The following is a 25,534-nucleotide window of genomic DNA, read 5'->3' on the forward strand; positions in this document are numbered from 1 at the left end:
CGTGGTCTAGGTGCTTCGCAATGGCACTCTGGGTTGTGTTTGCTGTTTCGTTGTTGATCTCTGGACATGTTTCTGTCTAGCCCACTTTCGACCAAACGGTCGCGACTTTTCCCCTCCAAAAACATCTAGGGTGCTTTTGTTGATTCAACACCCCAATCAGGCTTAGCGTAGTTGCATAGTTGTTAAGCGCTGCTGAGCTGTACAGCCTTATTTATCTTGTGGGTTAGGTAATATTGCAGGTATGGTAGCTTTGAATACTTCCAGTCAATATTTAGCAATGGTTCTCGTTATGCCGGACTCCAGTCCTCTTATTCTACGTTAAAAAAGTGCGAGACAGCACAACTTGTGTGCGCGCACGAATGCATGGGCCTAGACTCCATGTAAGTAAGCATGGTGGGCAGTGCTCATTATGTATAGCACTGGTACGCCTAGACTTGTCAGCTTGTCGCAACAGGAGCTGGGCTCCTTAAGCTTTGACAGCTTGACACGATTCAGACCACAGACCTGTACTTCGGATTCGAATTAAACATGTTGATCTTGAATATGTGAGACCTTGGCTGTTGTAGCATCAAGACAACCGTGCTAGTCTACAGGGAGAGCCAAGCTCTGAGTAATGACAGATAATTGATAAGACTACTTGGTATCCGTTACGCCATGGCGATGCTCTCTAAAAAATGCAAATATAAAGACTCCATGCAATGGTCCGTTACATGCTGTCTTCCATCTGGTGGCTCCGGACCTTTGCCCAGTCGTCCTTCTCTTTCTTCCCACCGAGATGCTCTAGGCCCATGCCCCGTTCAACCCACTCTTTGCTTCCCATTTCGCTCAACCTAGACAATGCTCTCGCAAAAGCGAATCGCTCCTCGTCGCCGGAAAACAGGCTGGAGCTTTTGAGTTGATCGATGTTACTGTCCAGGTCTTCCAGCATGTGATGCATTGCGTCCATAGAGTCGCTACCCTCCTCATCTGCCGGCTCCTTGCCATCCTTCTTCATCGATTCCTTCATCTCTTCGGCCGAGATGAACAGTTCCGTCAGAGGTACAGCCGTGGTCAGCACAAGCTTGGCGTGCGACTCATAAACTGCATCGATGAAAGTAATGAAGCGGCGAGCGAGATCGCGCTCCCGGAAGGTCATGCCCGGCACCTCGGTTACCACGAACGCATCGTAGCTGCGCATGAGCTCGATGTAGTCGGCCGCACCAGTTGCCTTTCGGATCAACTCATCAAAGGTGAACCAAGCGCACCTTCCACTGACGCGTGGGACATAAATTTCTCGGCCCCAGACTTTCTGGACTTCCGAATGAGCCTCAGGCGAGTCCCGGTCACCGAGGAAGCGGAACCACTTTTCGGCGTGCGAGGCAGCATGGCTGTCGAGAGTGCAGTGGTAAACACCAGACGGAGGCCGCGGGATCTTCCGGTAGTCTGTTGGTGAATCTAGATTGATGACATGCAGACGGGACTTGAGCAGGTTGATGGCCGGGACAAAGGACTCGCGTTGGATGCCATTCTTGTACAGCTCATCGGGGTGCCGGTTGGACGTTGTCACCAATACTACTCCATGCGACATGAGCGACTCGAGCAACCTACGCAAAATCATGGCATCGGCGACGTCGGTGCACTGGAACTCATCGAAACAGAGAACGTTTGCTTGGTCTGCAATGTCAGCCGCGATGAACGGCACGGCGTCGACGTCGTTGCCGTGCTCCATCTTCATTTTGTGCAACCGCTTGTGGACGTCCTGCATAAAGTTATGGAAATGTATCCTCGTCTTCGATTGGACAGCCTGGGGCAGCGTATCGTAGAATAGGTCCATCAACATAGTCTTCCCACTTCCAACATCGCCGTAGAGATAGAGCCCGCGCGGCAGATCCGCCGGTATCTGTTGTATCGGGCTCTTGTTGGTCTGCTTTCCACCAAACCAGCCAAACAATGACTTTTGGGGCTTCAGCGACTCGAGGGTCGGGTGTACGACGGGGCGCGCTTGGTAGTCGACAAGGTCGTCGTGTAAATGCTGTAGGCTTTGAATGATGCCGCGCTGATGCTCGTCTTCGCGCAGGCGTCCCTCGGCGATACGTCGATCGTACTCTTGTATAGGGCCATGGCTATCAGGCGCCGTAGCTGTCGGGGATGTTAGCTACTCAGTATTTTCCGACGAACTCTGCGCTTTGACATACGCTTCTCTGCTGGGACATCCGCTACCGTCGCAAGTCGCCGAAGGCCAAGAGGCCGAACAACGGCTGGGCGTGGCGTATAGACGTGCGAATTGGCAGCATGCAAAGTCAGAGCAGATAGCGGACGGCTAGCGGCCCGCTGTAGGCATTGTGTACATAGCGACCGGCTTGTCGCAATTCGTGCGACAGATCTAGTTGACAGAAGCCGGAAAGGAGGGGTTGAAGACAACCGAAGGGGCATTTTCTTCATGGTCTGGTCTCTGCTACCGGATGGAATAAGGAGTGAGTACGGTATCCGGGAACATAACCAACCAACAAAGAAAAGCGAAAGTATGCGACAAGTTAAAAAATGTTTGTTTTGCGCGAGGCTATCGTGGTAGTTCTGCGATCAGACGACCGGAGAGCATGTCAAAGCAAATTAGCGTGGCCAATCTACTGGGAGCAATGGCGTCAGAGGCCAAGAATCAAAAACAAGAACAAGAGGCCAGTCATCCGAAGGACAAGTTCAGGGTCAATACCGACAAAAGACCGCCCAAAACTTCTGTCCAGGCGCCAGGGTTAACCGAGGCAGATTGACCTTGTGGTGATACCCATTATTCAGACGGCCTAAGTGGACGGTGTACTTGAGTCATTGCCTGTGCTTGCTGTGCTGCTGCTGAGTGCCGCCATTGTGGGGACTGGATTTGATCGATTTGATCGCATCGCGTGGGCGAGCCGACCAACAAAAGACTGAAACCGGAACAGGCCTGGGGAAAACCTCCGAAGACTTCAGGAATGTGTGACGGTCAAGATGCATATATGTAATGTCGTATCTATCGGCCGTCCTGCCGTCCTGCCGTCTCCGTTCGTCTGATATTGTCGCATCGCAGGTATTAGTGTTCCAGCGATCTACCACTATTGGGACATGCATGCTTCGGTATTTCCCACGTGCAGATGCGGGCTTGTTCGTGTCAAGAGAGGGACTGTACAGAAGGAAAGAAAAAAAAAGTTCCAAGCGATCAGCGACCTACCTGAGCCGGCGTACGTACGCATCTTACTACAATGTTGCATGCGTTCCCACCAAGCGACAAGCTCGGCTGTTAATCACGACGACTTCGCAAACCCACTTCCCGTCACATCCCACAAGTCCCACCGAGGTGCTCTTATTCGTCCAGGCCAGTCCAATGGCGAACAGGATCGAAGACAGCCTCGAAGCTTATCGGGGTTCGTTTGGCAAGGTTAAACGGCTTGCTACCACTCGCAGCGGCATCACCGCCACGGCCGATGGTCCGCTGCTTCATGCAGGTGGGGTCTTTTCCTTGCCGGCCGTAGGGGGCGCGCGCTTGCATATTACGCCTGAAACCGCATACGACCACTGAGATAACATCCTGTCATTTAGCTTAGTAGCCATATATTAAACTATACTATAGTGCGACTTTTGCATGATGTTGGACAGCAAACCCCTTGCGCAACTCTGCCTTGACAGCTCGGATCAGGGCCGATCTTGTAAGTCGCCGGAAAGCTAAAAAACCAGCACTGCCCACTGCCCAGCCGCCCTTGGGAGTTCCGAGATTCTCCTGGAGATGAACGACTTTTTTTTTTTTTTCTTTGTTCAGTCCGCTAGACCTTATGGATCGGTCGCGGCCAGCGGTCAGGATACTGCTTTTCTTTTTCTAAGTGTGACGTATCGCCGTTGAGCATGGCGTCGTCTCCCATTACACTCGTTAAGACTGATCATAGCCATTGGTCCACCACCTCTTCTGATTTCGGGGACCCAGAGAATACCAAGTTCCTAGCAACGAACGGCAAGCTCAAACTTCCAGATAAGCTCCGGGCCAAGGAACCCCCACCTGCACCCAAGCCGGGGTCGCTGGGGAGCAATGGCGACATCATCGTGGCCATCGTCCGGGCCTTCCAGTTTCTGCCCGTCGGTATAGCCTGCGCCGTACACGTTGCGATACCGATACTCATGATCAAGACCCTACGCCCTTTCGACATATCCGTGGTGGCCGTCTCGGGTCTATCGCTGGTCTGGATGGTGGTTGCCATCTTCCTCAGGCATATCTGGGCGTGGTGGATCGTGAGCTTGGATGCCAGTGTCATGGTGGGCTGGCTGGTTCTTTACCTGGTTGGAAGGTTTGCCAATTTCGACAACCAACTTGGCACCACCATGAGCTTAGCATCATGGGCTTCGGCAGTGAGCGCCATAGTCGGTGCTATCGTGTTGGGGCTTCACAGCATTCCTTACTACATGAGAAAACGATATCCTCACTACTACGGCCTGCCGTCAAACAAAAAGGTGAGTGCCAGCTTTCCGGGGTTGCATATGCCATTGCGCATGCTAAACGTATAAACACAGACCAACAGGGACAGCGTAGTCTCCAATCCAGACGACAGCTTTCAACCTTCTGGCGGCCGCCTTCCGACAGAAAGCATGATCTTCTCCGCCCCGAAACTCCACCGGCAATTGACGGGAGACCAGCGACTGCCATCAAGGGAAGGGTCTCGGATAGGCAGCACAAGGAGTCCTACTACGGCCAGGATACCGGAAGAGAAGTTTATGCCAAAAGAACAGGACATTAAGGAGGCCAGAGGCGGGCCTTTGCTGATGCCCGAACCACCCACGCACCAGAGACGGCTGGTAAAGGGCCGGATGACGGGAATATCGGTGTTGTCCGAGATTATTGGCACATATGCCAACATGGGCAACACCGACTCAACGCCGCCGGTACCACAGAAGAACCCGAGCCGCAGATTTAGAGAATTTGCTGGAAGGACCAGTCATTTACGAAAGCCGTCCAAGCCCGACGCTGCTATGACGAGACGAGAGACGCGGAGACCGCACGGGTTCATATAGTAACTGAACTGGCTTCATGTTTTTACCTTATTCTTTCACACTATACCCCTTAAGCAACAATTATTTATGATTGCAGCATATTCTCTGCAAATTTAAGCCTTCGGCTTCTCTCGTTTGACAATAAGTGATATACTCAACTTGTAGCGAGGCTTATACTGATTTGTTGTGGCTGGAATTTGACGTTTCAAAATATGAGCTGAAAGACGATGAACAAGCTGAATCAACATACAATAACTCTGTTACAGCTGCTGTATGAAGTGAGTTGACGTTGTGTAACGGACGATGCTGGCAAGCTGAGAAATGCTCTGGACTGACAACATCCATGAAATATACAGCACCCAGTGGGGATCTCCATATATTTATTTGTATTTGTGAGATACGATGGGCCTATTATTCCCGCCGCCAGCTGTCCCATCGCCGGAGCCTGTTCTCGGTACTTGGTCCATCGTTCTAAAGCTTCTATTACTTTCAGTTATTCCCGGACCCGACTGCTCCGGATTATATAAAACCCAGTTTTTCTATGCTGACTTTACTACCAGGTAACATACATGCAGATACACCTGTATCATTGGGCAATCTGGTGAGCAGCCGGCTGCCAAGCTGTGCTGATTCGACGGTGACTTTGTGTGTGGAAACGGGCCTCAGTTCAGCTCCGAGATGCAGATTGATGAGTGATGTATGCGAGGGGGTGGTTCCTTTCCTTCTTCGACCCCACTTCCCATACTCCAAACACCCCATGCCCCATCCCATATTCTGCTAATCCAATTCTCGCGTCGACTCCTCAAATACATACCCGCGGGCGACTGCGGCTATCCAACCCTCTACCACATTCGCTGACCAAGATTTCCTCGCGGGCGCACGCCATGCTAATTGTCCCCACTTGTCCTCTGCCAGGATTCCCGCCGCCCACGACCTGTTACGTTTACGCGTAGACACACCCAACTGCAACCGCCCGGGGGCTTCTGTCCGTCTGTCCCGGCAAACTGCGGGACTACCGGAAATGGCTGAAGTCGACACTGCTCCCCAATCGGCGCCGCAGTCCAGGCGGAAATTCGCCGTCCCGCCTGTCAAAGTCGCCTGCTTAGCTTGGTAAGGCTGGACCGCCCGGCGCTTTTTTTGTTGTCTATTGTATGTGCGTGTGCCAATTGCGATGCTGATTGCCTCGGCCTTAGTCGAGCGTCCCGGACAAGGTGTAACGGGGATCGCCCTTCGTGCGCGAGTGTAAGTGAGAAAAGAAATGTCCCCCTCCCCCTCCCCTGCCCCGGAGATCCCGTGACGCGCAGTCTCGTGACTGAGACTGAAGTCCGCAGTGTGTTGCCAAAGAACGCCAATGCGTCTACAAACCCAGCAGACGAGGCGGGCCTCGTTTCCGCAAGAAGACGCAGCCGCCAGAGGGCAGCCAGGAGCCTGACAGCCTGCACCCCGGAAAAATGGAAGGAGGTGACATTCCCCGTATGCCCCCTGATAATTCCAACACGCGTTTGGACTCTGGAGGGAGCTGATTAGAGATAGCAGTCTCGATAGAGAACTACATTGACCCCGGAGCTGGGCTGAAGAACCTCGGGGATGCTTTCAATGACAGCGACGCCCTCTTCGATAGCTTGTTCATGAACAGCCACTCGGATAATTCTCAAGCCAACAACTCACCTAACGAGGGCGAGATGAACGACCCCATGGTCAGGGTGTATGAGTCGGATGCACAAGTGTAAGCAGAAGCATCCTACCCCTTTCCACGTTTTTCTGCCGCCTGCTCAAATGTTTTGAGGGAAGGAGAGCATGACAATGGTCCATTGATAGATACCATCGTCGCTAACTGAGCCGACAGTCTCAATGCGTACTACATATGGATACATCCATTCTTCCCTATTCTTCCTGCGCCACATTATTCCCCAGGGCCTGATGAGCCAACCCCCTTCTTCCAGAACCGGCCAAACGATATAGATGAATCTTCGTCGCCCCTTGGTCTGGCTATTTCAGCCCTGCTAGCTCTTATTCCTTGCCCACAGGATCGCAACTCACTCGCGGAGGATTCGGTCGTATTTCGCCGCAAGTACGCCCAGTTCGTCGCACAAGCGGCTATTGAAAGTATAGAGCTCGACTCTGAAAGACCAGAATCCTCTGTTGAACCTCGCAAAGCCCTCGAGGACCCCGATGATGTGCCCCGTCGACCCGCCTTTTGCCCGGATGTCCCTATAGAGCTCGAGGGCATCATCGCTCTTGACATATTAAGCGTCTACGAGTATGCACAGAGAGGAAACCTGAAGAAAACTAAGAACCGTGCCAGCACAGCCATGATGTTCGCCATGGACCTCTCTCTTCATCTCCAAGGCGACGTTGAGGACGCGTACTCAGAATGCAAGCGGCGAGTGTGGTGGATGACTTATATTTGCTACTGTCAGAGTTGCATTGTTGGCAACACGGTAAGAGGAATCGATCTGACCCTGGCGTGAACGTATTGACTAAATGCCTTCATATCAGCACCCAAGCTTTGCGGTATTCACGCCGAGCTTTACGGCCCACCCTCCGACTATCAAATCAGACCCTCAGGTTCGTTTCTTCTCAGTTCCGCGACTGCCTCCCTCGCTAACAAGTCATCTAAGGCATGGTACTGGTTCATGAAATCGCAACAAGCCATATTGGCCGCAACAGAATTTGTCATTGATCTCAACAAGGCAGTGGCTACTGAGGCGGACATGACCCCCTCTTATCAACGCATGATGGAATTGGAAACCTTCTTGGAGCCCCTTATCACCGAAAGTGAGCAATGGGTTTTGAATTGCCCTATGACACAGCCAGTAGATAATGATGAGGCGGTGGTGGCTCACTCGCTGCGATGCATGGCTCGTATCAAGTTGAACAGGTTGGTCACGCCACGCCAGGTCATTACAATCATTGTAACCCCGGCTAAGTTATATACAGCGCGCGTATTAAAGTCCACCGCTATTGTGCTTTCTTCGATGCTCCAGTAAGTGCTATACTCATTTGCATTATCTGACATCTTATAGGCAGCCAGCGCGATGCCAGTCGTTGGGAGTACTGCTACGAACTTGCGAATGTCTGCATTTGCTGACACCCAATCAACAGATATTCTCGGGAAAACACTGCGATCTCAAAGCTATTTCGGACAAAGATAAGAGTGCGATTGAGTTGATATTTTGGCCTATGTGCTGCGATAATGCGTCGCCCAGCTCTCCGGCGTCGTCCCATCACACAGCAGCAAGTTCGTCCCCGGCAAGGTCAAACAGCTCCAACAATCACAGCCAGATTGGCCGAGCATACCAGTCGCCGTTAGCTTTAATCTTCCCCTTTAGCAGTCACCAGTCAGCCAAAATCTGCTTGAAGTCCTCCCTCAATATTGCGCAATCATTTGATTCCTTACCTTACCCCAACCCATCCTCTCAGCTATGCGACCCTCCTTGCTACTTGGGGCTGAGATCGAACGTCATCGCGCCCCGGACTATGCCATCGTTTGCATGCTGCGCTATGCAATGTGCCTACGTGCTTCTCTCTGTCTACGACAAAACACAGGCGACATACCCTCAAGGCACCACCAGCAACGACGTGCTCGTCAATGATCTCTTGGGGCGTCTCCAGCAGGGCATGCTTTCCATCTTAGCGACGCTCGAAAACTACGGGACGGCTTTCGAAGCGTTGGGTGGAATGAGAGGTAAGCAAGCAATCGGTTCTTCGATTTGACGTTACGTGCACGGTTGAATATTGACCAAACGTATATCTAGACCAAATCCGAGACAAGGTGTATTCCACAGTCAATTTTGATACATGATGGAGGCGAAGTGTTATTCCAGACCGACAACATTCTATATGTCTGGAGTCACGGGGGGTTTATGTAATTATGCCTGTTTATGTATCTAGTTGTCGTTCCCACTTATAACGGCTTTGAACTTCACCCCTTATCCTTGCACCAACGTCAGTTCCTGCTTTTCTCTTGAACGTGTGACCCAGGTCTTTAATGATGGTTTCCCAACCGGCCTTTCATAACAATCTGCGTTGCAAATGTGGTTATTTAACTATCGTGGTTTTAAGGTCGAAATACTATTATGATATGGCATCTACGTGTTATAATGGCTTCACCGGGCTTTTAATCACTTAAAATTAGGTAATAAAAGTTTATATATACCTTATATAGACCGTATTATCGTATATTATACCTCTTATTATATAACTTTAATTTCTTTATTAAATTATATTATATTTTAATAATAATTAATATTTTAAAAAAGTTTAATAATATAGTTTAATATTTAATATATTAACCTTTTATAAAATGTAATGTATATAATTAATAAAGTATATTAAATATAAGTTAATTAATAATACTTTAATTAATTACTTATTATACTTCTTTAATTTAACTTTTTAAGGTTTTTTTATTAACTTTATTATCTTTTAAATCTTATATTTAAATATATTTTTTATATAAATATAATTTTATTATTATTTATATATATTTAATTAGATTTATATTAAAGTTATAAACGAATTAAAATATTAGTTTAATTTAATAATTAATAAATCACCTTTTAATTAAACTTAATATATATATAAAAACGTTATTTTATTAAAAAAATCGACTTTATTATTTTAAACGCTTTCACTTTAATAAGAAAACTTTTTTAAATAAATTAATATAACTTTTATTAAAAAAACCGCTTCTTTTAAAAGTAAAGTCCCTCTTTATAATATTTAAGTCGAACTTATCTTTTAAAAAGATTATTTTAAATATTATAATTAATATTATAGATTTAATATATATTTTAATATTAATTATATAAAAGTTAAAATATTTTTTAAATAATCGTTATATTTAATTAAAAAGATTATTAAAATATAATTAAATTATTAATTTATTATTATATTAATTTTAATATTAATTAAATATATAATAAAAGACCCTTTTTTATTAAAAGAGATTTATTAAAGTTAGTTTTTAATAATTTTTTCTTTAAATATATTTAAATCGGCGGCATTATAATAAAGAACGTTTTTAAAATATATTTTTTTTATAAAGTGTTAATAATTAAACTTATTCTTTTTAAAAAGTTAATCGATAATTTATTAATAAACCTTTTAATTAATTAATATTTAAATAGCTTTTTTAAGTTTACGATTATAAATTTAAAGGTTATTTTATATTAATTAAATTAAAAAAGTTTTAATAATTTAATTAATAATAAAAAGTTAATTAAAATAAAGTTTTATATAAAAATAACTATAAATATTAAAATAATTAACGATTTTATAAATTATTAATCGGTTAACTTTAAATTAATATAAAATCTTTTACTTTAATATTTTATTAATAAATTATTAAAAAATAACTACTTTTATACTTTTTAATAATTATCTTATAACGTTATATTTAATAATTAATTTCTTATAAAAAGTAGTTATAAATAATATAAGGATTATAATTAATTAATATTAAAAAGTTAAAGGTAATTAGGTTAAAATTTAATACGCGTTATTATACGACGCGTTTTAATGGGTTATATATATAGACTTTTATTACTTAATTTTATTCCCAACTTAGGCGTACGTGTCTTGTCCCCATTATACCTGTTGCGAATTGGCTACCGAGTCGGAGGCGCCTCTGTCTCCTGGCATCTACCGCGCCGAAGAGAAAGGGGCACACAGTAAACCTGACAGCCGTGTTACAGTTTGCTTGTACTCCAACAGTTATAAGATCTTGTTACAAGAGCAATCGACCCTTTCGTCTACATCAACATACAACCACGTCCTAACGGGCAGGTATCAACGGTTGTAAGGGTCTAAGATACCCACTTGTACATACACAATAAAATGGTATATCTCCATGACGAACTCACTGCCAATAGTATATGCCACCCTTAATTCCGGGAATACGACGGACGTCTTGCCATTTTATGAGCACCCCCTTGAACGCCATACATGCAAGTCCCAGGCTAAATAGATTGAAAATTCCCCCACTCTCGTCGTGTTGTCGTCCCGTTATGCGATTATCCACGGCCCTGGAGAAGCGCATTCGCATCCCATAGCAGCACCCGCTCGTCCCAGCCCACGGTGGCGACCCAGCCCCCTACGCCGAATAAGCACCAATCGACGCCCGTGACGAACTCGGTATGCCGGTTCATCACGCCAAGCTGGACGCCGGGTCTCACGGGCGAAGGCGCTTGCGGCGGCGCCATGGTCGAGCCGTCGGTCCAGAGACGCACCGTCATGTCGTAGCTGGCGCTGAGGAGGATGTCGCGGGCGTGGGGGCTCCAGGCCAGCCGGCGCACGGCGTAGTTGTGGCCCGTCATGAGCGACGCGGGCCCCGCCGAGGGGTTCCGGATGTCGAAGGTGCGAATCACGCGGTCGACGCCGCCCGTGGCGATGACGGTGTCGCTGTACTTGTTCCAGTCGTGCGTCAGGATCTCGGCCGGCATCGCGGGAGGCGCCACGCCCGGCGGCAGCGGCACCGCCGGCATCACGTGCACGGGGATCTTGGTCGTCAGGTGGTACTGCGCGCTCACGGGCGTACGCAGGTCGAAGATGCGCAGGTGCGAGTCGGTCGACACGGCCGAGATGATGTGCGGGTTCGAGGGGCAGTACGACGTGCTGTACGTGCAGTTCCCTACCGGTAGCGTCTTGATCGACTCTTGCCTCGCTGGCGACCACTGCGCGCGAAAAAAAAAAAAAAAACAATATCAGCCAATGTCACGAAGGTTGCGGCGGCGGCGGCAGCGGCGACGACGATGGAAACGCACAATCTTGATGGTCCCGTCCCAGGAACTGGAGGCGAAGGTGTCTTTGGTGACCGGACTCCAGGCTACGGAAAAGGTCTCGCGCTTGTGCTCGTGGAAGTTCATGACGGGGAACTGCGGCACGTTGACATCGTAGAGCTTGATGGAGCCGTCGCCGCACGCCGCGAGCAGCTGGTTCTCGTTGATCTCGGACCAGGCCAGGTCGTATTGCGCATCGTTCGTGTCGAAGGTCTTTTCGACCTGGATCCCCTGGGGGCCCAGTCCCAGGCAGAATAGCCGCCCATTTCCCACGATACCGTAGTTGGCGGCCGATGCGACGGCGATGCGCGAGTCGAAGTAGGGCGAGTATTTGACGGCGTATGGGTTGAAACCAGGCGTCCGGAACTCTAGCATAGACGCCATGGTTCGACTTTATTCACTCGACCGTGGCACGGGGACTGACATTCGGTTCGTATATATACAGAAAATGCCTACATAAAGGGACGGTGGTTCGAAAAGTGAGGACAGTTGACTAATAGAGGAGTTGGATGACTGGAAAGCTCCAAAGCACTAAAGCTTGTGACGATGATCGTTCATCCCCCACCAAAGCCCATAATGCCGAGGCCCCGCCTTCGCTACCGAATTGGAAGCTACCAGGTAGGTGCTAGGTTAGTGCGTTACGGGGTGTTAGTGCGAACAACAGCCCGTCCGGCTGGATGAAATAGTGAAAATTAGAGGACTTCTAGGTGCCAAGATGCTCAACGGGCTCGCGCTACAGGTGAGGCAAGTACATGACATGACGCATTAGGTTCTTGTATTGGTTGCCTACCTTCCAGCCCTCACATTTGCCTGCCTACTTTTTAGTCATCACAAAAAGGCGACTGGAATCGCAGATTGCGTTGAATCCATGGGTTTCCGGTCAACTGCATATTTTCTCAGGGCCAATCTTCCCTGTCATCGCGATGAAGATTACACGCTTGATATCGCAAACGACTACCTGCATGTGGCTTTCTAAACACAATCATGGACGCTTTTCTGAAAGGAAGGAAGCGGATACTGGATACGGCCTCATATTCGATACATGGTGAAGACGATGACGAGCCCACCGATGTCAAGCTTGCTATGCTTTCGTCCCTTCACCCTGACTTCAGCCAAGAAGCTCTGCTAGAAACGTTGCTTGCCCATGATGGATCTGTGAAGGCTGCGGCAGCCTCCTTGGCTGATGCAGTGCCGGCGCCAGTAAAGAAGCCCCATTTCAGTGGCGTTGTGGGTTCTCAAACGTCTCTAAAGCTGTACGCATCTCGTGCCACTGGATATCCTACATCCCCAAAGAAAGCCAAGATTTTGTCCAAGAAAGGGGCCACGCTGCATTTGTACGACCCGGACGATATTGCTGAGCACACACCATGCAGCATCATCCACAACTTCTTGCCCTCTGATGTTGCCAACCACCTGCTCAGGGAGATGCTGGATGAGTCCAAGTCGTTCGAGAAGATAACCTTCAAGCTGTTCGACAACGTGGTCTCAAGCCCGCATACCTCGACCTTCTACGTGGAAACAGATCTCGAGTTGCACAACCAGAAGTACGAGTACTTCTACAACGGAGCGAAGCTTACGGTGAGTGCTTCATCTGGCAGACAGGAGGATGGACATAAATGTTACACCCCTAGTAGTCTATACTCACTACAGTAAACTGACTTGGGTAGGATGTGCGTAAAATTACGCCGCAGTTGCTTCGGGTCAAACCGCTTGTTCAAGAGGGAGTAAATAAAGAGATCGAGAAACGCATAAACACCAAGTACCCAGGCGGTCAAAAGATGAAGTTTCAGTCCCCCGATCCATGGAAGCCCAACGCTGCTTTTGTCAATTGCTACACCGGACCTCAGGAGAACGTTGGGTACCACAGCGACCAGTTGACATATATGGGCCCCCGAGCTGTCATCGGCTCCCTGTCGCTTGGAGTTGCCCGGGAATTCCGGGTCAGACGAGTGGTCCCTAAAGCCTCGGATGACGACAGCAAAGAGAATGCCGATGCTGAGGGCCAAATTGCAATCCACCTGCCTCACAACTCTCTCCTGGTGATGCATGCAGAAATGCAGGAGGAATGGAAGCACTCGATAGCACCTGCTAAGGCAATTGACCCCCATCCTATCTCGGGCAGCAGAAGGATCAATATCACGTATCGGGACTATAAGCCAAGTCTCCACCCAAAATTCACCCCGCGGTGCAAGTGTGGTATTCCTGCTGTCCTCAAGGTGGTCCAGAAGAGGAAAGAGAACTGGGGCAAGTATTTCTGGATGTGTCACCGAGGATATGTCCCCGAAAAGGAAAATTGTTCGTTCTTTCAATGGGCAGAGTTTGACGACGACGGAAATCCTAGTTGGGACGAAGCTCGATACCAAAAGGGGCATCCGACCAAAACTCCAAGCTCTCTGTCGCCATAATACAGCCATCCATCAACAGGTTTCCGTCTCGCAAGATTAAGGGTTTACATAAGCCGGCTTGTGGTCATTCCACTCGTTCAGATATCTGACACTTATTTGAGAAAAGTCGACAATGTTCAGAACCTTTGCGTTCAAGAACCAGCCAACCTTGGAGATGGCATAAAAGATCTGGTTTCGATGAGACCAACGGAAAGTATCTCGCTGCTGTTGAGCTCCTGAAACTTGTTGTCGATGGGCACGTCGCAAATCTCGCAGAAACCTCTAGCCAGTACCCTGTTGTCCATGGTATAGTATGTCAGATGATCTTGCCCGTTCATAACGACCTGGTTATCCTTGGGATACAGCCAAGCTATCCTCGCTTATTAGCTTCTGGTCGTATACCCAGGTCAGAGGCTAGAGGCATCTTTCTTGTGTGGACAACATACTCTGCTGCAGAAACTGCAGTTGCATTCCGCCATCCTGGAGGTATAGCTGCTGTACAACGGCTTGCTCTTCAATGCTAGCGGCAATCAAGCTGCGGATGACAGTCTCTGAGTACAGTTACTTCCGTGCTTTAACGGAAGGTAGTACAGCCTTAAATTGGAAGAGTGGCATCTTACATATCGTTCATTGGGAACGCATGCACCTCTACCCTTCGCACTCCGCAACCTATCTCTGGGCGTAACGACAGGGGCTCTCAAGATGTCCATTTTGGCGGCTTTCTCCACTATCTATACATGCATGCATTTACATCCTCCTTCATATCACCTCAACTCAATAGGGGGCATGCGTTATTTCCGGGCAACTACCAGTGCCTTCTGGTCTTCATAAGATTCCATTCCGACAGTCTTAGCGATACTACTCTACTCTCCCCCCGCTGGGTCGATCGCGTACCAATACCGTGCTTCGTCTCTGGTGAGGTCCTGCCCCTGTGGAAGGTCACCCATGGCCCGGACGTAGCGCCAACTACCGCTCTCCCGCTGGTCGGCGTCAAGATACATGGACCACATCCCGATCTCTGTGGCTGTATCTGGGTCTAGGACCATACGCATGGGGTCTCGCATTGCTTCGGCCGAGCCATCGAACTCCTTCTCATTCTTGGTGCGAGGATCCAAACGTGTAGGCCGGTAGTTGTACGCATCGCGGTCGCTGGCAAAGCCGGGGAACTCGATGGCGAACCGGCCGTAGTATTCCGACTTCTCAATGGCGCGGTTCCCGCACGCGGCCAGCATCTGCGTGCGTGCCAGCTCGGTGTTGTAGCCCTCCTCGAACGGCCCCCAGAAAGAGGCGTCGTAATGCCCGCGCATGCCCGCCTCAAGAAGGCACCGCAGTCGCCGGAACAGCTCGTGCGCGTACTGGTAGCATACGTGACCCGTCATCCAGCTCCAGCCCGGCTCGACATCCTTCACCTGGAAGGCGTTGTCGACCAGCCCAAGCTGGGGATCCACCCGGATGTGCGCGTGTTCCAACAGCGGCTGCAGCCGGTTCCAGATCATGTCGGCGCGCCTCTCCCGGCCCGACTGCTCGGGGTCGACGATGGCGATGTCGGTGGCGTAGCGGTCGTAGATGGTCTTGCTCAGCTCGATGGCCTCGACGCGCATCACGATCAGGACCCAAACCCCCTTGGTTCGGCCGTCGGAGCCGTTTTGTTGCTTGGATCGGAATTGGTATGGTATGAAGACGTACTCGGCCTGCCGCATGGACATCAAGAGGTCGCGGTACTGGAGCTCGACGTCGGAGCCGTCGGCGTTCCCGTTGGTCATTGCATACTTCCATTGTTGCAACTCTTCATTGAACACTGCTTCGTCGTCCTCGAAAAGGCGCCAGCCGTGAAAGTTCACTACAGCCGCGATGTCCGGCTCCTGCAGCTGGGCCTGGTCCCATAGCATGGCCGACACCATGCTGCGCGGGGTGATCTCGTCCTGGTGGCCCTCCTGCAGCCGGTTCATGGCGTTGAGGGGCACGCCGAAGTTGCTCGGCATCGGGCACCCCGTGTTGGGCAGGCGCGGGTGGTGGTCCCTTCCCTGGCTCTGGCGGTGGTCGATGGCGATGCGCGCCAGCTTGAGCCGGGGCCCCAGCTCGTCCATGTCGACATCTTGGCCCGGGTCGTATCTGCCGTCTGTCCTTGGCAGCGTGGCGGACGACCTGCCGTCTGTTGACAAGCCCGCCTGGTACTTTCTCTTCGCCGGTGGATTGGGTGCCGGCGGATTCGGTGCGGGTTGACTCATGTCTTCTAAGTTTTTGTGGTGGCGTTTGCGATTCCTCTCTACACTCTATGTGTGTTTTACTAATACTGTCATGCTCGATAAAACAGGGTATATCAGGGAGATTCAGGGGAGCCGAGGAGCCGGCAGTTTGGCAGACATTCCTGTTGCCGACAAAGGGCATCAGATTCGGTTCGCCATCACCATAGGTAACATTTGTTCGCCGGATGCGGAAGAGGTTAACAATGACCTCAAAGCTAGACTTTGTAGAACCTCATTGAAACTAGGCGGAACTAGGTGACTATCTTCCAACAAGTCCATTGAGAAATGTATGGGTGGATAGCCAATGTCACTATTGAGATAACCTGCTCCCGCTAGACTATGAGAGGTACACACATTACCACGTATTGGATACATACTTATATGCGACCGTTATTGATGTTTTACTTCCCACTCAACTAAATCCATGTGTGAGATGGGTTGTCTATAGACCTGGAGTTGTAAGGGGCACCAGCTGCAGGTATTACCTAGCGTACTCCGTACTCCACGCCAAGACGCTGCTACTGTAGGGGGTGCTAGCCGAGTCCAACCTCCTGTGATAACTTTTAGCCAAGATGATATTCGACCAGCATGTCCCAGTGTCTTGGAATTGAAACCGTTTCTTCCTGTGTTTCTTTTTGTGTCTTCCAATCGCGCAACTAATAATACCTAATATCGACGCTGCGACTCGTTGATTGCGTTACGCAGGAGAGCGCACGGCATTCTCTTCTGCTTTGATTGATTGGACGCTTTTGGGGATGAGCTTAGGCTGAGCAACGGTCGAGTCTTTCCTGTCCAGTGGCTCCAACTGGTCGGCCGGTTGCTGCGGCGCCCCTCCCCTCCAGCGCACTCTCTGGGTCTGTTCTGTTGTCAGCAAACCAGCGCCATTCATTATTTTGTTATTTTCGGAGCCTGACAACGCTCTCGTTTCGTCCGTCCTTGCCCGACCCGATTGCGCAGCTCCCGCCATGCCAATGCTGCATTTCTCTGCTGCTTGGGGATTTGTGCTTTCTTGAATTGCGCTCTGCTCAGTCATTACATTTTTGTATACCAGAGAAAAGAGGCTATTCGCATGCCAACATCCTGCGTCGCATCTTGAAACCCGCGATTACAAAGTAATAAGCCTTGGCCGCAATGCCGCCGCCTTTAGTCAGGACTGTACGCAGTCTCGCACACGATCTCACCTCCCGTCTCCCGACCGAGTCGCCCTTCCATCCGAGACAGCAGCAGTCGCCAACCACGCCCACGGGGACCATAAGTTTCGCCTCGACAGTCACGAGGTTGTTCCCCCGACTCGCGACCGGCGTCTCGACCGTGCCCCAGGGCTACGGCGCGCCGTCGGGGCCCGAGCCGGGAGTGGTGGTGGGCATCGTGCTGGGCTCCATTGCCGGGTTCCTGCTTCTGCTCTGGCTCATCTACACATGCGTCAACCTCAGCAACAGCCGCAAGACCAACACCATCGTCGAGACCGAGGGCTCCATGGTCTCCAGCTCCGTCATGACGCGCAAGTCGCGGAAGCACCGCCGCAGCCGGCAGCACCACTCGCGCTCGCGCTCCGTCGGGCGGCGCGAGACGGTCGAGATCCGCGAGCAGCGCGTCATGCCGGAGCGCGTCGTGCCGGAGCGCATCATCGTCGAGGAGCGCCGAAGCCGTGGACCGCCCCCGCCGCGCATGTCCGGCCCGCCCCCGCCGCCTCCGCCCATGAGCGACGAGGATGACGAGGTCGTCGTCATCGAGGAGAACACGCCGCCGCGGAGGCGCGAGAGCAGGCGCCACCGGAGGAGGAGCAGCGAGCGGCGCAGCAGCGGGTACCGAGACGTCGACCCGTACCGCTACGCGGGCGGCGACGAGCCCATGCGGAGTATGAGTCGCCGCCGCAGCGACTCGCGCCGACGATACAGTTAGAGAAGAAAACGACACGCGCCACTCACTTTTTGTCTTAGCGGACACGATGTATGATTTTTGGAGATATAAGAGGGAACTACAGGACAGATTTTGCTTCGGCGTGTTATCTATTGGGTTCTACCTATACCTGCTTCGACTACCATGTACTTTGTCCGAATACGCAAGCCTGCACAAGCGGCGGTAATGGTCTTTTGGAATCAAGCCACCTGGAGTTTACCTATGAAAAAAAAATGTACATGGTTAATTCTCATGCGGAACACCAAGTCCCTAACGCGAAGTTGTATGTTAGTCCAGATGCACGCTTAGCACGCGGGCTTACATTGGTTTGAAATGAGGCGTCCAGTCGAACCAAACAAATCAGCATTCGTGATCGCCAAAGAACGGAAGCTTAACTCTATCGTAATCTCTGATCGCCAGTGAGTAAGTGCTTCTGCTTGGCTTGCTTTCGATGGTTTTCTAGGCCAACCCTCCAATTATTGCATTTCCATTGTATCCTACCTTACATGTTCACAGTGGGCCTCTCGCAACATAGTATAGTCTTGTGACAGCTACCTTGTATGCGTCTTGGCTACGGAGTACACCTGCATACATACATAATTTACCCATGTAGGTATAGAAGCGGTACTCAAGGGATCGCAGTGGCCCTTTGACGCACACTGGAATTGATGAAATCGACGCCTGGACGACACCCACCGAATAGCCATCAAAATTCGGCGATTAGTTGGACCAGAGTGACCAGAGTGACCAGTGCTGTTTAGGTCGACTTTGCTTTGCCTTCACATGTCACTGGCAAGGGAGGCAACGCGGGGCGGCGGGCCCATTCTCATCGGAAACGCCAGGCACAGGCACCGCCCCAGCCAGCCATGCGCTTTCCCCCCTGGAAAAAGTCCTAGAAGCTCGCTAAATGAAAGCGCTAATGTATTTGGTAGGAATGACATCATGATCACCATCATCAGCAGACTGCAGGAGGGCCGCGGCTTCTTGAAGCTTGCGAGTGAGCTTGAACTTACGATAAATTAATTACTTACAAGCACGAGCTCCAAATACTCCCTTTTGACTCCCCCACTTGTCTTCAACACCACCTCAACTCCATCACACCCAGCTCAGCCAGCTTAGCTGTTTCCTTCCGCAATGGACCACCCAGTTCGCGAAATCGAGGGCATCGTTACCACGCTCTGCCAGGGCAGTGCTGACGACCAGAGGGCCGCCCTGGACGACTACTTCACCCCGGATGCCTACTTCGTCCACCCTCTATGCAGGGTGCCGTCCTTCTCGGGCGTAGACCTGCCATTCCTCGGCAGAGTCGATTCGCGCACCTTTGTCAACTTCATCTACCAGTGGTATCGCATTCTCAGCCCCAAGATCGACATCCACGTCGACTCCAAAGTCCTCGACCAGCAGCACAACCTGCTGTATGTCACCATGCGTCAGGTCTTCACCCTCTGGTTCGTCCCCTTCAACCTGTGGCAGGCCAATGTCAAGCTCGTCACCGTCCTCGAGCTCGCACAGCTCCCCGTCGACGAGGACGGCCGACGCATAGGCCACAACACCGTCATCCCCCCTGGTGACAAGACCACGCGTTTGCGCTACTTCATCAAGGGCCAGGAGGACAACTACCAGATGACGGAATGGCTCAAGTTCGTTGCCCCTTGGAGCGGATCCCTCATCTGGTACACGGGCCAGCTCATGTCGACCCTTGTGTGCGCCTTCTGCGTCATGCTGTTCTGGCCACTGACGTTCCTGGAGCCGAACGGATTGAAGCAGTCGAAGCACTAGGGGATGCTCGCTGTTGTCTTCCTCTTGCCGCTAACATTGCAGCGGCTTGTACTGAAGGGGTGGTTCATGTTGCGGGCCACAGAGCAGCACCAGCCGGACCTGAACTGCTACCTGGTGCCCGATGACGACTCAGAGAACGATTACAGTCTACAGTTGTACATAGATGGAATGCGTATCCCGTCAATGGAGGCAGTCCCTGGATCATCGATCCAACGCAAGCAGTCACGTCGCGACACCGGCGGTCCACTGGATGTCCTTGATGCGGTAGCTGAGGCTATACGAGTTACTCGACCAGACTTGCGAGCAATGGCTTCAAACCCCCGTACTACAATTATTCCTGTTAGAACAAAAGTGAAGACGGTGGCTTCACTTCCCAGTTCACCAGTTGACGTCGACCGTCCTGCTGAAGATCGCGTCGTTAAACACGTTGATGAAGGTCTCGCTGTACACGTCGAAGAACCCGTCGAAGAGCCCGTCGATAGTTCTGACGAGAAACACGTTGATGGTTACGTTGATGGCTACCTCGATTGTGACACCAACTATCGAGGGAGCTCATCTTCTGATGAGACCATTGATCAGCCTTCAGATGCAGATTACTTTGGCGACATGGAGAGTGACCCGACCATCGGCATGGGATATGAAACCGGGGCAACCGCAATAACTGAGTGTATGGAGGAGGCTGATGTACCACTCGGGGTGCCCCAGTCTCCGGAGATTGATAGTTCCCTCGATCCTGTTCCGTTGATGATTGCGAAGATGAGGAAGATGGCGCAGAGGTCGAATAATTGTTAGACTCGTCGGTGCTATTGGTGTTGCTGTTAAAGAGGTGTGAGAATTGTTCTATACGAAATAAGTAAGAGAAGGGGGATAGCATGGCGGAAGTCAGACGATCATATTCTGATAGTTTTAATGGGAAAGAATCCAAATGTTTCTTAACTACTCGTATCCGAGAGCACTTGGTCCAGTGCGACAACTGTAGTATGATGCCGTAGATATATCCAAAATTGAGACTAGTCTGTGAATATGCACGGTGAAAAACAGCCAAGAAGTTTCATGATCAACAAGCAGTGAATGCTTGAACCGTAAAAGACGAAAGAGTCCCGACGTTATCGACATATGGATAACTTGAAAAGTCTGTTGAGAAGTCTGGGGGTTTGGCTCAAATCGCACCATAGACGATGTGCCTGGCGGCAGAAACGAAAACCAAATAACTATCATAGGGTATTATCTTTGCAGAACACATGACAGTTCAATCAATCAATATCCCGAATTATAAACTGGCCAAACCCGGCCCGATCCGATCCCACCTGGGCGATGGCCAAACCATTTCAGTCAGTCGATTTTACGCAAGTATATCCCGTAGCCCCTTAAAGTCCCCGGCTAAAACACACTCTCTACATCCTCCAAAAAGTCTGGCTTCTACAGATTACCGTCCGTGTTCGTTCTCGCTATCCGGCCCCGCCGCCGCCAGTTTGGCCCCCAAAGAAGAAGCCGTCAAACAGGTCGACTTGCTGCCCGTCGCTGAAGTCGTGATGCATGCCCTCCCAACCGAGGCCGAACCCGAGGTCCATCTGCTCGTTGTTCATGTTGTCGTCGTAGCTGCCGGGTCCTCCCATGTTGGCCAGGCCCTGTAAGAAGTCCATGCCCTGGAGGTCGGAGTAATTGAGCTGCTGGCCGCCGGGCGTGAAGGCCGAGGACGCCGGCGACGTGGTGTTTAGAATGTTGGCCATACTTGTGGTTCCCGGGGCCGACACGGGCGTGGTGAGGCTGGTAACAGAGAGGGGGGACTGCACCTGCTGGCCCGAAGGTGACGGCAAGAGGACGGGGTCGATGGCCGAGTTGTCTGGTGCCGTGTTCGTGTCGGGGCTTGCGCTTGTGCTCAAGTTCGTGGTCGGCATGCCACGCAACATGGAGAAGCCGTCTGGATCTGGCTTGATACTCGGAATCGAAAGATTGAACGGCTGGTTCGGTTGCATGGGGCGCAGCTGGTTGGAAAAATTGTTCATAGCAAATCCATCAGTCGACGGGGTGGAGGTCATATCAAATTGGGACTGGGGTGTTGGACGGAAGCTGGCCTGTTCCATCGATGCCCGGTACTGCTGCTGCTGTTGCTGTTTCTGACGGTTCGCTGTGGCATCACGCGCTGAGATATAATCTCGATCATGGCTCCCCTTGGAGTTATGCTTGGACCGACTGATGACCTGCCCGAAGCCGCCTTTCGACGATGCCATTTTGATCGTGGCTTTTGACGTACGATCGAATGCATCCCGGCACGCCTCTGCTGGGGGACACTTTTCAATGAGATCGGAGAAGACCGACGTAGCTGCAAGTATGGTGAAATCAACCTCATCATTGCTCTGTTGCAATTGTTGTTAGCCCGGCTCAGAAACGAAAGAGCGGGTTTTGTGAACTTACCAGACGGCTTCGTACTATACGCGAGTGCCATATGGCATACAGATACGAAATGCCCGCCATGAACAAATGATGCGTTGCCAAGTAGGTGTAGTTGACACGACCCATGACGTGAAGCTGTCGGTACAGACGGATGATCTTTTGGCCCGCTTCCGCAACTTTGAGGTAGACTCTTTCGACATCTTCTCCTTGCTCTGCTGGGTAGATCGAAGGGCTATCCATCTCTCTCGAGGTGTTGTATTCTCCCTCAAACATGGCAGGTACGCTAAGACTCTGTCTGTACAACATGATGATGGCTTGCCAGTAGTTGAGGTCCAGGAAATCAGTGGAGAAAGCCACGCCCGAGTCTTCCCTTTTAGGGGAACTATTCTTCCATTCCAACAGACGTCTGTCGATATCTCTCCTCCATGAGCGGAACGAGTCGAACTGGTCTAGGAATGGAGAAGGCAGGTGCGTGTGCATATAGATATTGCCGCTGTTCTGGCCCGTTTTCCTCGCAATGAGCGCTTGCTGGTACTGGAGCACCTGGAGGATTTCCGACTGTAGAAGGCGGAGACGGAAATAGTGGTAGGCTACAATCTTGTAGGAGCTTTCAGTCCCAGATGGCGGGTTGAGGCCCGAGAGTGTTATGTACTTGTCGTCCAGGAGCGAAGGGAATTCAGTGGTAACGACCTGATCTGAAACCCCAAAAGGCCGGCCGACACAAGTGCTGACGAGTCTATCGAGGGAGTATGTGCACCACCAGAGTCTTCTTCGCATATCTCGCACATACTCGCGTCTTCCTCGCTCTTTCCAGTGCCCCTCACGTGGGTTTTCGGCATCGGTGGGTGGTCCGGGTTTCCCATTTGGCAAGCCAACCTCGACGTCTTTGCCATCCTCGTAATGGAGACCGAGGTCGACGGCCAAGCGAACGGCTACGCCGACAATATACCTATGAGCGTGTTAGTCATGATCCAAAACACGGCTGATTCAAAACGTACCACAAGCCAGGGGGGACGGGGCGAAGCAAGGCAAAGTTTGCAAGCAACAGCACGGCTTGTAGCTCCTCCAGTCCGCCCCCACTGTTACTCAGGCATGCTTCTAAATGGACAATAGCACTGGCATGATATTCTTCAGGTTGAGCTTGTCTTGACCCTTTGGCCTCACCATTCCCATCAGTGGGCTTGGAAGGCGGTCCGTCCATGATGATACCGCCACCGATGGCGAAAACCATGTTCAGGATGTACAGTTCCCTTGGGCCCCTTATCCTGCCTTCACTGGCGTAGGCTAGCTCGAACATTTCCATGAAGTTAATACGGTGTAGGACGGGTATCTGGGGGTTGGCATGTTCAAAGTACAGGTTCACCAGTTTCATGGCCAGCTCCTTGTTAGGGAACTCAGCCTGGCTGATAGTGGGCTTGGTATGCAAGCCAAAGAATGAGTCTCGCATTGAAGTACCCGATGCGATGGCTCCGTTGCCAGCTATCGGTTTATACGGACGCACACCCCGGTCTTGTCGGAACTCGAGCGTTGGTCGCCCACGGACGATTGGACAGCGGCAAACACCACACGTGCAAACGAGACGCCATTTGCAGACCCGAGCTGCCTCTTGGAGGGCACAGTACTCCGACTTGCGGTATGGTGCTGCTTGCCATTGTCATTCACATGATTGTCTTGGCGTGGTGGTGCTCGCCGGTCTGACGAGTCATGCGGGCCGGACGAGTTGCCATCGGTCGGCGAGACACCGGCGCCACCATCCACTCCAACCCGAGAGCAATGATCGAGGTCCTCCGAGGGCGGGAATTGAACGCTGTTGGCGCGTAGTAGCGCCTCTAATTGTTCGACGCGCGTTTCGAGATAGTAGACATAGCTAGAAGTATTACGTCAGCGGCCAAATACAGGACTCGCGCAAGGTTGCGCTTTTTTCTTCTTCTTTCCCTTTGTCGCAGGGAACCAGTAAAAGACGAGGGCTATTGACTAACCTCCGAGGAATCTCTCGCTTCGTTATTGGGTCGTAGCCTACACAGGGCACTCGAGCTTTCTCGCAGCTCGCACAGCTCGGGAGCTTTTGGTCGCACCGGTTCTTGCGCAGGCGGCAGCGGTTGCAGGCGCTGACATTGCGAAAATTGCTGCTCTGGCCAATCTTAACTCCGGTCGCAGCATCGGTCGGCGATTGATCTGTGGAAGGCGATGTCGGGGCGGCTGGCGCAGCAGGATTCGGGGAGGCTCTTTCGGGCGAGGAGCGCCTGGGTCGCTTGGACGGATGGGCGTCCGGAGTGGGCGGTGAGTGCGTCGACATTGGAAAAATCGCAGCGCGGCTGACTGGGCTGGCACACGCAGACAATGATGGCTGCCCACCGGCAGGTAATCGAGCTCAAACTGTGGCGCGAAGGCTGGCGCAAAGTGCAACGAATTGCTGCAACTCTTGTCGACTGGCTAATCCCGAGTTTGGCAGAGCCTAACCCCCCATTTCTGTAATATCGCGGGTTTTGTTTGATTCGGGGGAGCCGGGGGATTCGTAAGAGCTTTGGGAGGCAGCTATAATGCGGGGAACGAGAAGCTGTTGCGAAACCAGAGAAAGAAAGAGCTTGTTCCGAGCCGCACGAAGACGTTTCACGGCAACCAAGCCACCTAGTAGTAGCTTTTGCTCATTAACGGGATGATGTGAATGATGATATTCGCCTGTGACCTTGAGCGTGTCGGTAGGGTAGCTGAGTATGTCCGCCGATGCCTGTTGGTTGGTTGTAAGGTAGGAAGAATTGAACAAGTTAAGCTAAACTTAAGGCGAGATGGGGTGGTGCTGGCTCAATTACGTATAATAGATGACATATATCTAGGTATATATCGGACGAAAGGTGCTTCGTGTAACGGTTATTGAGGTATTTTGCAAGAGTTGGTCAATTGTCACGTCAAGCTGGGTAACATAACGTAGCGAGTTAGTAGGAGATGAGCTTGCGCATGAGGGATAGGCGGGCGGACAGGTTGGTAGAGCCTTGATTGATGGATTGATTGCTTGATACGAGCAAAAGTTTCGAGATAACGACACATGGGAATACCAAGGATAAGC

General features: G+C 51.0%; 10 protein-coding genes across 10 annotated transcripts; 4 read left to right on the top strand and 6 right to left on the bottom strand.

Annotated features, from left to right (window-relative positions):
* Positions 1 to 706: 706 nt before the first annotated feature.
* On the bottom strand, positions 707 to 2,412 carry PG985_004157 (AFG1-like ATPase; the record flags this gene model as incomplete). Its single annotated transcript, XM_066823926.1, has 2 exons — positions 707 to 2,118; positions 2,175 to 2,412. The coding sequence occupies 2 exons, from the start codon at positions 2,410 to 2,412 to the stop codon at positions 707 to 709; spliced, it is 1,650 nt and encodes a 549-aa protein (XP_066687086.1).
* A 901-nt stretch (positions 2,413 to 3,313) lies between these two features.
* Positions 3,314 to 4,253, bottom strand: PG985_004158 (uncharacterized protein; the record flags this gene model as incomplete). The annotated part of the gene is made up of 3 exons (XM_066823927.1): positions 3,314 to 3,538; positions 3,955 to 4,088; positions 4,136 to 4,253. The coding sequence occupies 3 exons, from the start codon at positions 4,251 to 4,253 to the stop codon at positions 3,314 to 3,316; spliced, it is 477 nt and encodes a 158-aa protein (XP_066687087.1).
* A 1,754-nt stretch (positions 4,254 to 6,007) lies between these two features.
* On the top strand, positions 6,008 to 8,703 carry PG985_004159 (C6 zinc finger domain-containing protein; the record flags this gene model as incomplete). Its single annotated transcript, XM_066823928.1, has 7 exons — positions 6,008 to 6,096; positions 6,311 to 6,459; positions 6,520 to 6,712; positions 6,833 to 7,427; positions 7,494 to 7,867; positions 7,927 to 7,972; positions 8,092 to 8,703. 7 exons carry the CDS (start codon positions 6,008 to 6,010, stop codon positions 8,701 to 8,703), a joined length of 2,058 nt encoding a protein of 685 aa, XP_066687088.1.
* Positions 8,704 to 11,003: 2,300 nt separating this feature from the next.
* Positions 11,004 to 12,152, bottom strand: PG985_004160 (uncharacterized protein; the record flags this gene model as incomplete). The annotated part of the gene is made up of 2 exons (XM_066823929.1): positions 11,004 to 11,663; positions 11,754 to 12,152. 2 exons carry the CDS (start codon positions 12,150 to 12,152, stop codon positions 11,004 to 11,006), a joined length of 1,059 nt encoding a protein of 352 aa, XP_066687089.1.
* A 600-nt stretch (positions 12,153 to 12,752) lies between these two features.
* PG985_004161 (CUE domain protein) lies at positions 12,753 to 14,173 on the top strand (the record flags this gene model as incomplete). The annotated part of the gene is made up of 2 exons (XM_066823930.1): positions 12,753 to 13,346; positions 13,436 to 14,173. The coding sequence occupies 2 exons, from the start codon at positions 12,753 to 12,755 to the stop codon at positions 14,171 to 14,173; spliced, it is 1,332 nt and encodes a 443-aa protein (XP_066687090.1).
* An 842-nt stretch (positions 14,174 to 15,015) lies between these two features.
* Positions 15,016 to 16,380, bottom strand: PG985_004162 (uncharacterized protein; the record flags this gene model as incomplete). Its single annotated transcript, XM_066823931.1, has 1 exon — positions 15,016 to 16,380. One exon carries the CDS (start codon positions 16,378 to 16,380, stop codon positions 15,016 to 15,018), a length of 1,365 nt encoding a protein of 454 aa, XP_066687091.1.
* Positions 16,381 to 17,529: 1,149 nt separating this feature from the next.
* PG985_004163 (uncharacterized protein) lies at positions 17,530 to 18,300 on the top strand (the record flags this gene model as incomplete). Its single annotated transcript, XM_066823932.1, has 1 exon — positions 17,530 to 18,300. One exon carries the CDS (start codon positions 17,530 to 17,532, stop codon positions 18,298 to 18,300), a length of 771 nt encoding a protein of 256 aa, XP_066687092.1.
* Positions 18,301 to 19,431: 1,131 nt separating this feature from the next.
* Positions 19,432 to 20,076, top strand: PG985_004164 (uncharacterized protein; the record flags this gene model as incomplete). The annotated part of the gene is made up of 1 exon (XM_066823933.1): positions 19,432 to 20,076. One exon carries the CDS (start codon positions 19,432 to 19,434, stop codon positions 20,074 to 20,076), a length of 645 nt encoding a protein of 214 aa, XP_066687093.1.
* A 378-nt stretch (positions 20,077 to 20,454) lies between these two features.
* Positions 20,455 to 20,950, bottom strand: PG985_004165 (uncharacterized protein; the record flags this gene model as incomplete). Its single annotated transcript, XM_066823934.1, has 2 exons — positions 20,455 to 20,615; positions 20,923 to 20,950. 2 exons carry the CDS (start codon positions 20,948 to 20,950, stop codon positions 20,455 to 20,457), a joined length of 189 nt encoding a protein of 62 aa, XP_066687094.1.
* Positions 20,951 to 21,524: 574 nt separating this feature from the next.
* On the bottom strand, positions 21,525 to 24,766 carry PG985_004166 (fungal specific transcription factor; the record flags this gene model as incomplete). Its single annotated transcript, XM_066823935.1, has 5 exons — positions 21,525 to 22,433; positions 22,492 to 23,419; positions 23,469 to 23,884; positions 23,968 to 24,337; positions 24,450 to 24,766. The coding sequence occupies 5 exons, from the start codon at positions 24,764 to 24,766 to the stop codon at positions 21,525 to 21,527; spliced, it is 2,940 nt and encodes a 979-aa protein (XP_066687095.1).
* Positions 24,767 to 25,534: the final 768 nt, after the last annotated feature.

This window comes from Apiospora marii, assembly GCF_038362585.1.
Source record: "Apiospora marii strain CBS 49790 chromosome Unknown utg000003l_segment0_segment0, whole genome shotgun sequence".
Classification (NCBI taxonomy): domain Eukaryota; kingdom Fungi; phylum Ascomycota; class Sordariomycetes; order Amphisphaeriales; family Apiosporaceae; genus Apiospora; species Apiospora marii.